The sequence below is a fragment of the Helicoverpa armigera genome, chromosome 11 (genome assembly GCF_030705265.1).
Source record: "Helicoverpa armigera isolate CAAS_96S chromosome 11, ASM3070526v1, whole genome shotgun sequence".
Taxonomy (NCBI): Eukaryota; Metazoa; Arthropoda; class Insecta; order Lepidoptera; family Noctuidae; genus Helicoverpa; species Helicoverpa armigera.
In genome coordinates, this window is record NC_087130.1 from 8,092,147 (window position 1) to 8,106,005 (window position 13,859).

General features: G+C 35.3%; 1 protein-coding gene and 1 long non-coding RNA gene across 6 annotated transcripts in view; one reads left to right on the plus strand and one right to left on the minus strand.

Annotated features, from left to right (window-relative positions):
• Positions 1-13,859, plus strand: part of LOC110378362 (rab11 family-interacting protein 4A) — a 74,760-nt gene that overhangs the window by 16,633 nt on the left and 44,268 nt on the right. For 2 of the 5 annotated variants that reach the window (XM_049850705.2, XM_021337581.3), the window contains exon 1: positions 13,177-13,411. In XM_049850705.2, the coding sequence (XP_049706662.2) occupies positions 13,267-13,411 (145 nt within the window). In that variant the 5' untranslated portion in view covers positions 13,177-13,266. Of the gene's footprint in view, positions 1-5,776; positions 5,819-13,172; positions 13,412-13,859 lie in introns of those variants that run through there. The other 3 variants (XM_021337584.3, XM_021337580.3, XM_021337582.3) reach the window with 3 other exon arrangements.
• LOC126056482 (uncharacterized) lies at positions 8,078-10,008 on the minus strand. Its single transcript, XR_010276981.1, has 3 exons — positions 9,326-10,008; positions 9,042-9,237; positions 8,078-8,745 (listed from the first exon to the last, which is right to left on the minus strand). It is a non-coding gene; the product is annotated as an uncharacterized LOC126056482 (long non-coding RNA).

A 13,859-nucleotide genomic window follows, 5' to 3' on the forward strand; every position in this document is an offset into this window, starting at 1 on the left:
ATATCTTGGAGCTAATCTTAAACGTAAAAAATCTCTGGCATCGTAAAACTACCTATCTTATTGACTAATAGTCATTAAATCCAAGATAGTAAAAACAGATAAACTAATGAATGGGTGCGCTACTATTAGGTACTAACTCGTTTTATTACGAATATAAAATCCATTAATTTAAGACTTCTCTGAAATAATATTATTTAGCTTTTAATTATGATTATATTCAGTTTCATTGACCTCTGATTTTTCCAACTTATTATTAGATGTTTTTGCTATTTGCAAATTCTAGCTAAAATAATTCATGATCTGGAACACAATTTGCGCAAATCCAACGTTAATTTCAGCTTCTATCTCTAGAATCTAAATGGCACCGTCGTTTCATTTGCATACGTATTTCATACTGCTGATATTCGCGCGTAAAACAAGATCCTAACCGAATTAGCATTGGCATATCATAGCATGGCAGGAATGGCAGACTATTGGACGCCTCGAGCCGAAAATAGCTCGCATTAATAGTACACTTTATTCTCCAAGACTATTTCGCATTGAGTGAAATACGAGCGAATGTGTCCAGGATCCTGGACAGTCGCCAACTCTTTGCCAACGATATAGGCCTATGCTGGAAGATTTATTAAATTGGTTAATGTTACGTCATGGCGTTTTGTCACTCTTTGATGCCTATTAATTTAGTTTTACCTTGATTTTAGAAAGGGTATTGGCGCTTCTTGTATGTTTGGGTTTTTGCCATTGACCACTTTGTCTAAAAAGAGAATCTTTGATACCGTTGAAGACATTGACTATAGCTTAGCTTAGGATAAAATAACCATGTCTGTAGTGATGTAATTTTGCATACATTAAGATTCCTGCTCCATAAACCCTGTAATTAACACCTCATATCAGTTAGAAATGGCGCCAACATAACGCTAGCCCATTGGGAAATGTCAGTTTTCACAACCGTCATGCGATGCCCTGATATGAACCATAGGTACTATACGCAACTTCTGTCGCTATTTGCAACTTAGTTATTGATACTTTATAAACCCGTTTAACTGTATTGGAAAACATCCGTTTCTCATCCTTGTGAAGAGCCTTACATTATGTTAAAATACATTCGTCGTCTCTCTGAGTCATTTGTGCAACTTTCTTTGAAAGCTTATGAAATTGCCCGAGTTTTATAATATTGATATAATCTGTGACTTATGCATAAAGTTAAGCTGTTTTCTTATGAAATATGAATAAATTTACTTACTCTACTTAATCGACATCAGTCTAGTTTCTAAGAAGTTTTGAGATCTATTCGTTGCAAAGCTATAATTTTAACATTAAATATGTCATCTATTAATACCAGACCATAAACACTTCTAAAAACCACAGCAGCTGTATCCATACTTCATGTTACTCCATCCATTTCTCGGAAGACCTTTCCATTATCTGTGAACTTGTTGAAAAGTTACATTTATCTCGGCTGGCAACCCTACAAGAGCCGTATATCTCATCCATTACATCCTCGGCCACTCTAATCTGATCTACGAAGATTTATATATCAATCCTTCCTTGTGGTACAGCGATCTGAGAGTCGGTATAAAGTCATGTATCAAATGGATGCTCAACACTTTTATCGAACGATTTATCTAATTGATATAGTTTTTATGTTCAACAGTGTTAAAGCCAACGAGCTGAAAGTGATTAGCCTGTTTTATTGCGTGTCTTTTGGGTAGGCCTGATTTGTTCTGATTGAATTTTATAGCGTGAAGACGAAAGGACAACTTCTAGCCGTTTTGTTGGTTTAATTAATAGATGGTTTGTGTGTGTCAAACCAAAAGTAAACAAGCGTAAATATTTCGAAAACAGTATGAATATTCTAAGAAATGAAAAACACAGTTCACAGGGTTTATTCTTCTCAATCCGAAGAAGAATATCATATCATTGGCAGTGTTTACGACAACACTATTCATTGAATGATACCACTCGGTATAAAAATACTCACGATGACAAAAATATATTGATGTTTTCGTATTAACGAATTCTATTTATGTATTACAACCTTCAGATGTCAGTATTTCTGTATTCAATACTTGTATGGATTTGTTCTATATTTAGGACTCTGAATAATTTATGTAGTTCGAAGTTTTATTGAATGGAAAAAGTAAAGGTATATTTTTGGTGCCTTTTTTATTGGAAGGTAGGTAAGCTGTACTTATAAGAACCATATCAAAGTTTCAACTATCGTATAAAAAAAGACGGATAGTAGGTAAATAGATAAGGTTCAATTAATTTGTAAAATTCATGACGCCTTCATTCTTAAACCAAATTGTTGTACACTTGCCAAATATTTGCAAAAATACTCAAACATTTATAACTGAAGAGTGTCCTTCACATCAAACATTCATTCAGATACATTGACACTCGATTGTTCGAAAGAGTTTGGCTCTCGAAGAAACAAAAGTGGTTTTTAGTCAGTAGAAGTTTGACATACCTACCTTCCTACTGCACCCACGCTGGCAGCGGTCACCTGATGATTTCCATCATTTAACACTAACAACTTAATATTCCCTAACAAAATATTTTACAAAAATATGTGTTAGAATGAATCCAACGGTATATTTTATGTGGAATCTTGACCGCAACCATTGATTCGTTCAAAGAAAGTAACATACTCAGAAACTGACGTCATCGTCAAAATATCCAAGCGTTATGAACCGATGACTCCTAGATAGTCCAAGTCACGGCTTTCCGTACATTGTTAAAAGTTATGACTTTTGTCAGACAAAACCACTTATAGGCGTGACAGGAATATTTTTAAGATAGGTACCTAAGTGTCTTCCTAAGCTACACCAGAATACCTTCGTACGGGAGACAACCGTGTTGTGTTTTTCTCCTCATCCAATACACTTTTTATCTCTTAACTTATCATCTACACATACATTCACAAAGGGTGATGAAAACTCCTCAACCATGCTATCCACTGCACGACTATTTTAATTCACCCCAACGTCACTCGTAAAACATATTTTTACGACACAAAGACACTATATTTGGCTTATGACGTCATTAAGCATAGACCCACCTACACAAGTTATAACCTTTTCAATAATGATCATGAGTAGTGACTCGTCACGCCGCCATTGAATCCGCTAAGCCTAATAAGGAATGCTCAGTAGGCGCCAAGTTTACCGAGAAATTGTGCATTATAGACTTGTTAACAGTAGGCTTTATTGCAGTGACTAATCCTTATCTACCTACTGATATTTGAATACAATAGTGTGTTAGTCTGTCATGGAAAATTGCTATAAATGATTTTGAGAAATATCCAGCTGCAAAGAAACTTGTTTTATTAAACTTATATAAAACTTCCGTAAATAGCAGGTCGTTTCATATCGTTTTATAGGCATTTTTAAAGGTTAAGTGCAGCACGCTCGCTCTTTCTAAGATTATAATGCTATCACAGTCGTGAGGTCATCTTGTCTGTCACATCCGTTTCATTGAAGTGCACCGACATTATGTTAGTTCGTGTGGACAATATCAACTTAACCATTTTATTTGATAGTTTTAATTGGAATATGGTACTAAATAGAGGTCCTTTTTGAGATGTATCTCTGGACATTCAGCTAATAGCTGACAGGTACTGTCCCATTTTTACTTTCATGAAATCCGAAGCAGTGTTCAAACTAGACGGGAGTTATAGTTAATTAAATAGTTTATTTACTAAATACTGTGTAAATCTTGACAGAACAATTAAAAACACTAAAACAGAACCACTTTTACATAACAGCAGTGCTCGAGGAACTACAAATGATTGCGCTTGTGAATCAGAGCGACTTGTTGTGGTGTTCCACAGATACTCCTCGGACCGTGACCAAGTAGCCTACTGATTACCTGACACTTGCTTAAGTGAAAATAAAACTATGATTTTAACGAAATTCTCAGAAACTAAGAACTTGAAGACACTGTACTGTGTTGTTATATGTGTTCAGTTTAGCAGTAGCACCTAGTAGGTAAGGGGTTTAGAGTTTCCAAGTGTTTCATAAAGATTAACACTTCTTTAGCTGAAGTGGGACCAAGTCTATGTTTTAGAAGCTCACACATAGGTATACGTATCTAACGCTGTATGTGGGTAAGCGTTACTAGATAAGATCAGAGAGAGATCGCCAATCAATTCTATCAATGGGTGGTAGAATGGAATCGAAACTATCAATCAATGACGACCAATATATACCATAGCAAGGATTGATTGGTTTGCTACGACATAAGCACAGGCCTTCCATATTCCAAATAAAACAACCGAAACGGTGATAGTATGCCTGCCTTCATCAGCTGAGCCATCTGACAACGTAATCCGAGCATGCGTAACCGAAAAGAAAGTCCCTTGTTGATATTTAGCGAGAATTCCAAAACTCTCACAAGAATGGCTTTGTTTACTAACAATGGACCAACAATTGGCATGCGTTTATAATAGACTATGACTCGAAAACAATTCGAATGACTCGCTTAAACTCTTTGTCAACACATCATCATCATAATACGGATTTTGGTATGTTTTGATTAAATTGTTTAGATAACATCGGAATTTGAATCTGATCGGAAGTAAAGAGTTAATATTGGAGAAAATTAGCAATTAAAAGGAGGTAATAATCACGTCGAAATAAGAGCCAATGATAACAGTAGACCTTAAAGTAGTAAGTCATTGTTGTTCATGAGAACTTTTCAAAGAATATTCATTCTTATTTTGGTAAGATTTTAGGGATTACGACCAGTACATAGTCAACATTATCCTTATTTACCTATTTTAATTATTTTTATCACCTGTTGTAAAATTTCGATAAGCATTGGAACAAGCCCAAAGGCTGCAAGGAAAAAAGGATCAAAACATTATTGGATAATCATCGATTTTAATTCAACAATTAGAATTCATCAATTCGGCAAGCAGTAGGCCGTACCACACACCGGGTTTCACAACAAATTACAACATAGGTACTGTATACCGAAATGCAATTGATACGAGTGACATGGATCGCAATCACAGCGCGACCGACCTCATGTTACTAACTACACTAATAACATTAAACAAGTATTCCAACAAAAACTGGACGCGAAAGAAAACCATCTTCACGCACGACTTGTACCGATCTCACAATATAATCGTACTTAGATATGAAACGTGACTAAAACTGAAACTTATTTGGCATAAAAATACGTCAGACAAACACGGTATTGCAACAGCGCCAATATTGTAGCTCTAGACCAAAATTGCTTTCAAGATATTGACGCAATTACCTAAGTAGGTATAAGTTTCAATTTAAAAGTTGCTGGCCGGATTCTTGTTGTCGAAGCAACGGCAAATCTAGGTCATAATCAGAAACTTGTTGAGGTAAAACACGCCCATTCAATGGTTTCCAGTACAGGACTCCAAATCATAAATCTTTCTCTGTGTGAGAGGAGGCCTGTGCCGAACGCTAAAAAGGCTGAAGATTGTGATGGTGAAACAATAAATCGAAATTCTTGTGCGTACCTAGTATACATCCATAAGTGTTAATCAGAAACGTTACGGAACACTTGTAAGTTTCCTAATCTTCCAGTTAAGGCGAGCCGTGTTCTAATCTCAGAAATAGCATCCAGTAAGGCAGACGAAGCACTGCTGTGACCTTTCGACGGCACGCAAACCTCGGTCGCAACCAATCGGAATTACTATAAAAAGAGATAGAGCGGCTATTGGATATAATAATAGACACGAACTCAACAAAACTTTAACATGATGCTAATATATTTTGTGTTTTCCTTCCAGATTCCGCGTCCTGAATTTCATCCGAGGTGGAGAAAATTTTTGGTAAGCACTCACTTTTGTAGCTAAACTGTTGGATGGTAATAAAATTAGTGATGCTAAGGAATTCCGCTCACGTCCTCAACATCCGTCCTTACGGCATCCGCATTAAAACGACACTTTTTGTACCTCGACAATGAAGCCATATCCTCTAATGTGAGGAAATGCAAAAAATCGGAAGTGTTCTCAAAATAGATTTCCTGAAAACGATGTATTGTAATGAGATGAGTGTTATACAACAGTGGTTGGTTTTTGCACAGCTTTTTATATTGTTGGCGTGACGAATGTGCAACACCGAATGCCGACCATGGTTGCGCAATTTGAGGTCGATGCCACCGCTCGCCGCTATCGATCTACTAAAACTGTTTATTTCTTTATTGATGCTGGTTCTCTAACGAGCCAGGTATCGTCTGATTAAACACTGGCTTGTTTCTTTTTTAATATTCATCGGTTAGAAAGTGGAAGGAAACATGAATCGAATGGCGAGGCGTAAACATGTATGGCATTAGAATCTTGGTCGATTTAATGTTGCTCTTTTAGTGTGATCCAGTTTTTTTGCGAGTGTGAATTAAAATTCCCACCAGAGGAGATAGCGTGCTAATAGCCACTGGATCTCAAGGCCAATCGTTATGCAAATGCGTGTGATGCATGTGTTTTCGGTCTATTTGATTTCTATTGAATTTCTCAAACGTCTGTCTGCACTGGCCTGCATTCAATGTTGCGGCAACGAGTCGAAGTGAAACGCTTCAGAAACTATGTTTTTGGTAATCTTGCTTACAATACTTGCACATTTTTAACAACGGGGTGCTATAACTTCTTTGTATATTAACAATTGGTTCATTTCTTCACAATATTCAAATCACTATGATTTCGTTCTAAAAAGTCATTTGGTTGAATAGTTTCATTTTCAGCACCATTAAAATAGATTATATTGCTCTATAAAAAGTTTATTACAACTTTTATTTCTACATAGTTAAATAGTCATTTTAGTGTTCGTTCTTAAAACAGTAGATCTCTAATGGACATAAAAACTAAATAAAGGTGGTAAACTTACAAATGTCACGTTTTAGTGGCTCTAAAATATAGTTTTTTAGTATCTGCTTCCTATCGTTGTCTTATATGTAATTAATGCAAGAAACTATCAATTAAACTGTAAAATGTCTCTCGATTCGCCATAGATGCGAAAATATACAAAATCAAATTCATTTTGCTACTTATAGGTCTAGCTAAGCTAAGAACACTAGTTTCTCCGGCTTTTGAAAAACTAGAAATATCCCGTTTATAGAAATACAGCATAAATTAAGCTTGTTTTTCCTCCGAGGAAAGTTTTCCATCTTCCTCGATCTATACCAGTTTATCTTGTCCAAGCTTCTCAGCAAGTTATCTATTCAGACAGTCATATTTTTCTCTGTGACAGTTGTTTCTGTCTGGCGGATTTTCGGCTCGGCTCTTTCGCGCGTATCAGACCCGAGCGTTACACGCGACACATTCAGGGGGTCTACTCTAATTCACCGAAAAACGAAGTTTCGTACGAAATTTCGCGAACTTCTTACCACGGTTCCATTTCGTTCCGAAATTTCGTACGAACGAAGATTGTTTGACGTTTATTGTCTATAAACCTACTCTAATTCGAAATGATACGAACGAATATTTGAGTTTGACAGACGAAACTTCGGAATTTTAACCTCAAATTCAACGAAACCAAAAGAGTTATCGTTTGATTTTCGTGTTACTTTTCGTTTTGTGATTTTTGTGTGAAAATTATTGGCAAAGGCTACAATAATGCTTTTAATCAAAGCAGCTTTACGTGAAGATCGTGTAGAGCGAAGAAGGAACCGGCAGTGCTTGCGCAATCAATTAAATATAAGCGGAATTCCCGACGTAGAGTTTGTAGGAAATCACAGACTCAGTCGGCAATTTTTCGAAGGGTTGTGCCAGGAATTCGTGCCTTTATTATCTCCAAATAATGCATATTGCAATTGCTAGACCTTCTGGAATCGAAAATATTTCCATTCTCTTAACACCCAAGTTGTAAGTATAAGAACTAAACCTTAATGATTAATGATTTAATTGAGGCATTGACTGTTGTTTATTATGATGCTGATCAATCCTTTATTATTTTCCAGATATGTGACAGTGATTACTATATAACAAATATGGATGTAACATTTGGTGGAGCAACACATGATGCTTATATTTGGAGATAGTGTGATATTAGAAGCCACTTGGAGGGCCTCCAGAATGAAACAGTTTATCTGTGTATGTTTGCCTTTATTGCATTTTAAATATATTTGTACAAGTTGGGACAAAAGCGGTACCCCAAACTTTCACATTTATATTATTAATATTGTGTAGTAGTATTATTCACATATTTTCATATACATGTATATTTTAGGTGACTCTGGGTATGCTCTAAGGGAGCATATGATGACACCTATAGATAAAGCTGTTGAAGATTCTCTTGAAGGCAGATACAACTTTGCAGAGCTTTGTTAGTGCACATTTTAGAAAAGAATAGGTAGGACAAAGTTCTACTCAAGCATGCTCCAGAAAAACTGTATGTTTATTGATTTTAAGAATTTGACATGATGGTATTTCTTTCCTTTAGAGTTTAATAAAAGAATAAATTATATACTTAAAGTTTTATTTACTATTACCCTGTTTAAACATTAAAAATTAATAACAAAGAAATATTTAACACAATTAATAACTAAAAACACACTAACAAACTTAATTCCTATCCACATTTTCCTTTATTGTGTTATGCAGCTGCAACAGGGTAGCACTGATGCCCGCCAATTCGCCCCTGATGCCTGCAAGCTCTGCGTTTGTCACCGTCTCTCTCTGTGCACGCTCCTCTTCATATTGATACAATCTGCTTCTTACACCTGTGCTGGCTGATCGTGTCCTTGTAGAGTGTGTATGTTGAGAGGCTGCAAAACAACATTCCAATTTTAGTCAATAGCTCAGAACAACAGCGTAAACAAAATATGGCTAAGACACTTGAATGGGTTAAGTAACAACAAAAAGTTCTCAACTCAACACTTGACCCATTTAATACCATATGCAAACATAATAAAAAAGATGCAATCATTATTCAATAGTATAAAGTTAATCTGTATTCTTTATGAAGAGTATTTCTTATAAATACACTCAAAAAAATGTTATCTATATTGTGTACAATTTATTTACAATAGCATTACTCAATATACCACAATAAAATACTTACAAGGTGTGAAAGTCAGGCATTCTTGTGTCAATGGTGGTGGTACATAGGCAGCTTTTACAGCTGGACTCTCAGGTTATCTTCCTGGCTGGGTGCAACTATTCAATCTACCGCTTAATCTCTATGTTCGTCCAGGAAATTGAGAACGGTTTCGATTTGTTGAGGAGTTGCCGAACCCCGTATATGGAGCCATTTTAAACTGAAAATATAAATGATTAGTATTAGAAAAGGCAATGGTGTTAGAGCGAAACCAAATATTGCATTTGTATAATATGATATCTACTCACGAAGTTTTTAAATCCAAAACAAAACTTGTTGCGAACCAAAATACAGCAGACGTACGTAGAAGTCGGACTGTAGTAAAGTACAACACAATGCTTCCTTAGGGAACTCGTACCTTGGTATAAAAGCACTTGGAGACATGATTTATTACATACGACACTTGAGAAACACACTTCAGAAGACTTATCAAAGTATTCAAACAAAAAATCTTAAGTCGACATGTTATGATTACATTGTATTATGTAGCTATTTTTGGTTGTCATACGTGATTACCCATTTTTGCCATGAAATAGTACTCTTCAAATTAGTTGGTTAGCAATGACTGTCAAAGGGTTTTTTATAGTGTCGAGTCGAAAGTAGTTGAAAATATATTTTTTGCCTGAAAGTTTAGATTGTTTGCATGAATATTACAAGAAATATGCAATGAATCACATTTATAATGTTACATGAATAAGTAAAGCTGAAAAGTTTAATAATTTCAAATTAAAGTAAAAACCGTAACTTAGTTTAGTCGACATCATAAAAGCCCCACACAATATTATAGATTCCATTCGTTCACGAAAATTGTCTATGGTTCCGAACTTCGTATGCGCATCCGAAAATGAAATAGAGTAAGGTCACTAACGAAACTTCGTTTGAATTTCGTTCGATATCGAAGTTTCGTTTCGTTGAATTAGAGTAGACCCCCAGTTTTCATCGTCGTGGTAGTTGTCAGTTGTTTTCTGTAGCGCGTCAAGAGTCGGTGTCGCTCGGTAAATCCACTAGCGTGATAGCGTTGTACTATATGTAGATGAAGTTAACTTAGAAATATAAATTATAATTTGATTAAGCAACAGACTTTTATGAGTTACTTAATTTAAATTGGCATCCAATAAATAAATTAATATATCGAATAAGTGCATACGTAATGAAAAACAGTTACAGTTAAACATTTTATTACTTTCTACGGTAGTGTAGCTCACATATTATTTTAATAATATGCTATTATAAGGCTTCATGCACGCCAGCATAAAATATTACAGCGTCGCGTTTCACTATTATTGATGTTTATCCAAAAGATACCATCTGTTTTCCGCAACTGTTTGACTTACAAATTGACCATAAACGGGCAATTTGTTCGACGGGTTAAAAAAGGCTGAAGAAATTGATTGAGAAAAGCCACAATAGTACTAAATTCAGGCTAACATAATAACCTAATAGTACGCTGATTACACGGCGAAAAAAAACTCATTCATAAAAATCTTAGGACCCGTACGAACAAATCACTCACTTGCGTCTTCAGTTTATGTCATAAAAAAGTCACACGTCTTAGAAGAAAGTTTCACCATTACCTGTTACTTATGTCATATTAAAGCTGTTAAATTACTCTTACTTCACAAATAACCAACAGTTACAATAAAAGTTTCTACAACTGTATTCACACAATATAACTCAATGAAATTTCAATCGAAATGCAAACGTTTGCATCGACTTTCACAACCATTTCGCCACAACATAAAAGTATTGTAATTGTTGTCGCGAATAATTGCTACCAATAACAATTTGCAATAGTTGTCTAACAAAGAGTGTTTTTGTGTTCCCTGTTAGCTCGTCTATTTATCGATAATACCGTTATATTAGTTCTTGTTGCATAATTATCAGTCAACTGTTTGGATCGCGAGCCGCGCAGTCGACGACGGCAGTCGGCCCTCGCCTCGCCGGTAAAGAAGCCAAACTACCCTTTAAAAAATAAACAAAAAATAAAACCTCATTTTGAAAAGTGCTATTTATTAAAACGTTCGTTTGTGGTTTATAAAGAATGTGGTAACGTGTGTGGTTTCAATAGTGACAAAGGTGTTTATTCTGTGTTCACGTTCGCCAGAGAAAGTTTAAACAAATGCTTTAGAATCTGGAATTTCTCAACGCGACGTGGGATCACGTAACGAAAATGCTTATTTAATTAATTTGACCTTATTGTTATCAGTAGAAAAGGGAGTCCATTAAATCAGATGCTATATTTTCAGTGTTAAAAATTAATTAGCATTTGGGGTGTTCGGAATTGAAATTACAGTGATTCAGTCAAATAGTCCGCTTAAATAACGTTTCATACAAGTTTGGGTAATACACAAGACCCATAAACTGTATCCATTCGTCCATAAAGTTATCGAAATCGTAGGAAACGTCAGTTTTTTTGTATCATCGTATACAAATCAATACATTGTTGGGTAATGTTCTAATGTTAGGTTGTAGAAGGACGAGCTAGTTTTGCGCAAATCGGTCGCAAGGAAACGGCAATTTCACTCGCGTGTTTGCTAATTATTAAGGTGTTAGTATATTTATTGCCAATACGAAACAGCTGTGAATTACGGAGAATGGTGTGTAATTTGATTCAGCTCAACAATTTTTTTAAGAATTCAAAAAACTGACTGTAAAACTTATTTTATTAGGCAATCAAACGTTATTGACTCAAACCTAAACAACATTTTAGTAATTAGATTATTCTTTTAATTTAAAATTATTGCGAGTTAAATGAAAAAGAAAAACATAAAAAACCTTGGAAGACTAACCTCTTTTCACCCGACTACCAAGAAGGGTTGATTAATAAAGATTGTTTATATTATTTAATTAAAACATAAACAAATTACAAGAGACAGTGTTCATCAATGACGAACATATGATGACAGTGGATAAAAATGCCTGTTCAGAGAGCGTAAACTCATCCCCCACGTCCGCAGATTGTTTTAATTTATCCAACGACAAATCATTAACACATTGATGCATTTCAATCACATTCTTACACACATAATCGCATGTTTCTTGAAAACATTTTAAATAACAGTTAATAACGTGTAAAGTTTTAATTTCTGAGTTAACTTTGACGACAACTCACGTACGACCAAACGTACCTAATCATGCAGGTTCATATACCTACCGTAAATCTTTAAGAACTTTACTTAACTTTTTTTGTTCACGTGAATCATTGTTTTACTACAACTCACCTCAGAAAAACAACCATAATTTTATGATTGTAATTCGAAAGGTCAAGGTTAGGATATTAGCAGGATTTGACATTCAAACGCTGAGAAACAAACTCTGAAACCATAATGCGTTTACCGTAACGTTATTTGCATTCAGTGCGCAATGCAAGGCAAAACAATTAAACTTACCACCGTATATTAATCTCGGTAAACGCAAATTCCATTAGGTCGGTACCAGCCACTTCTCTCACGGCAAGATCCGATAACACAGTTTTCTTATCAAGTACTATGTCAACGCTGAACGCACGTTTTTGCACGAAACATTAACTTTCACGATACCTAACTACAATTGCAAAATACAATTAAAATACACGAACGCTTTTAATATTAAACAATGGTTGCAAGAACAGGATATTAGGATTTAGTAAGATAAAGTATACTTTATTAATACTGTGGGCAGACATTGTACTGAAAATCTTCAAAAAGAAATTTTCTGAAGTAGGTACGTAATATAGTGCTATATTCGCCTTTCTTCTTGGCTTTACCATGCATAGAACAATATAAGTAGAACAGTAGGTATGCAGATACTGAAAAAAGTTGAGGTTTTATGCATTCCAAATGAAGTAGGCAATAAACAGTTTTGTCACATTCACAGACGTAATTTACGATGAGAAAATCGTTGACAACGTAATGCATTACTCACTTGCAGTATGATTTGTTAATGATCAAAGTGAAAAATTGAGACATAGCATAGATACAATTTGTAGCTAGCATAAATCAAACAAAAGGCATTCAATAATTTCTCATCTCACTAATGACAACTCATTAGCTGACGTGATCACATTCTAAACACTGCAATCATAAGAAATCGCAAATGAATTGAATTTGTTTTGGTATCTTGTGAAATGAATGAGAAGTTTGGGCTATTGTGACGTTTTTATCAAAAAGGACATTGAATTTGGACTGATGTGAAGTGATGATTGGTCTCAATGCTGACGTCGGTGTCAGAAGTGGTGGTTCTGCTGCGAAGTGACACGTATGACGTGTTTCGTCTGTTGGAAGCCTGGTGGCAAGGCTTGCTGCTGCTAGGAAGATTGGTCCTTTGGTACTGGCGATTGCTGCAAGAGGCTTATGGTGGGCTACTTTAAATTCTGCGTCTTTTGAGTATTGCAATATCGGATTATTTGAGTTGCTACTATTTTTTTTTGAGTGTGACACACATGTGTAATTTGATTATTAGAGTTTCTGACACAATTTTGCATCATGTCAGTTCTAAATAGTTCTAGACTGTAACTGTTAATGGATTTTACTCGTAATGTGGTAGCAAGCATCATCGGAAACTTGTCGAAACATTCATCAAAGTTGCAACAAACTGGAACCAGTGGGAGTTTCAAAGAGAACAATAGTTGTCGTTTCGCTTCGCCCAACTCGTTGCAATCTGATTTTGGTCCTTTTGTACAACAAATGAACGCCTGTGTATTCTGTCAATGCGTTAAACAGTGTTTCTTCAATCTTTCCGAAATTAAAACTGCATGCTGTAAAAAATAAAAGATACTGAATGTTTTTATTATCTTACATGATC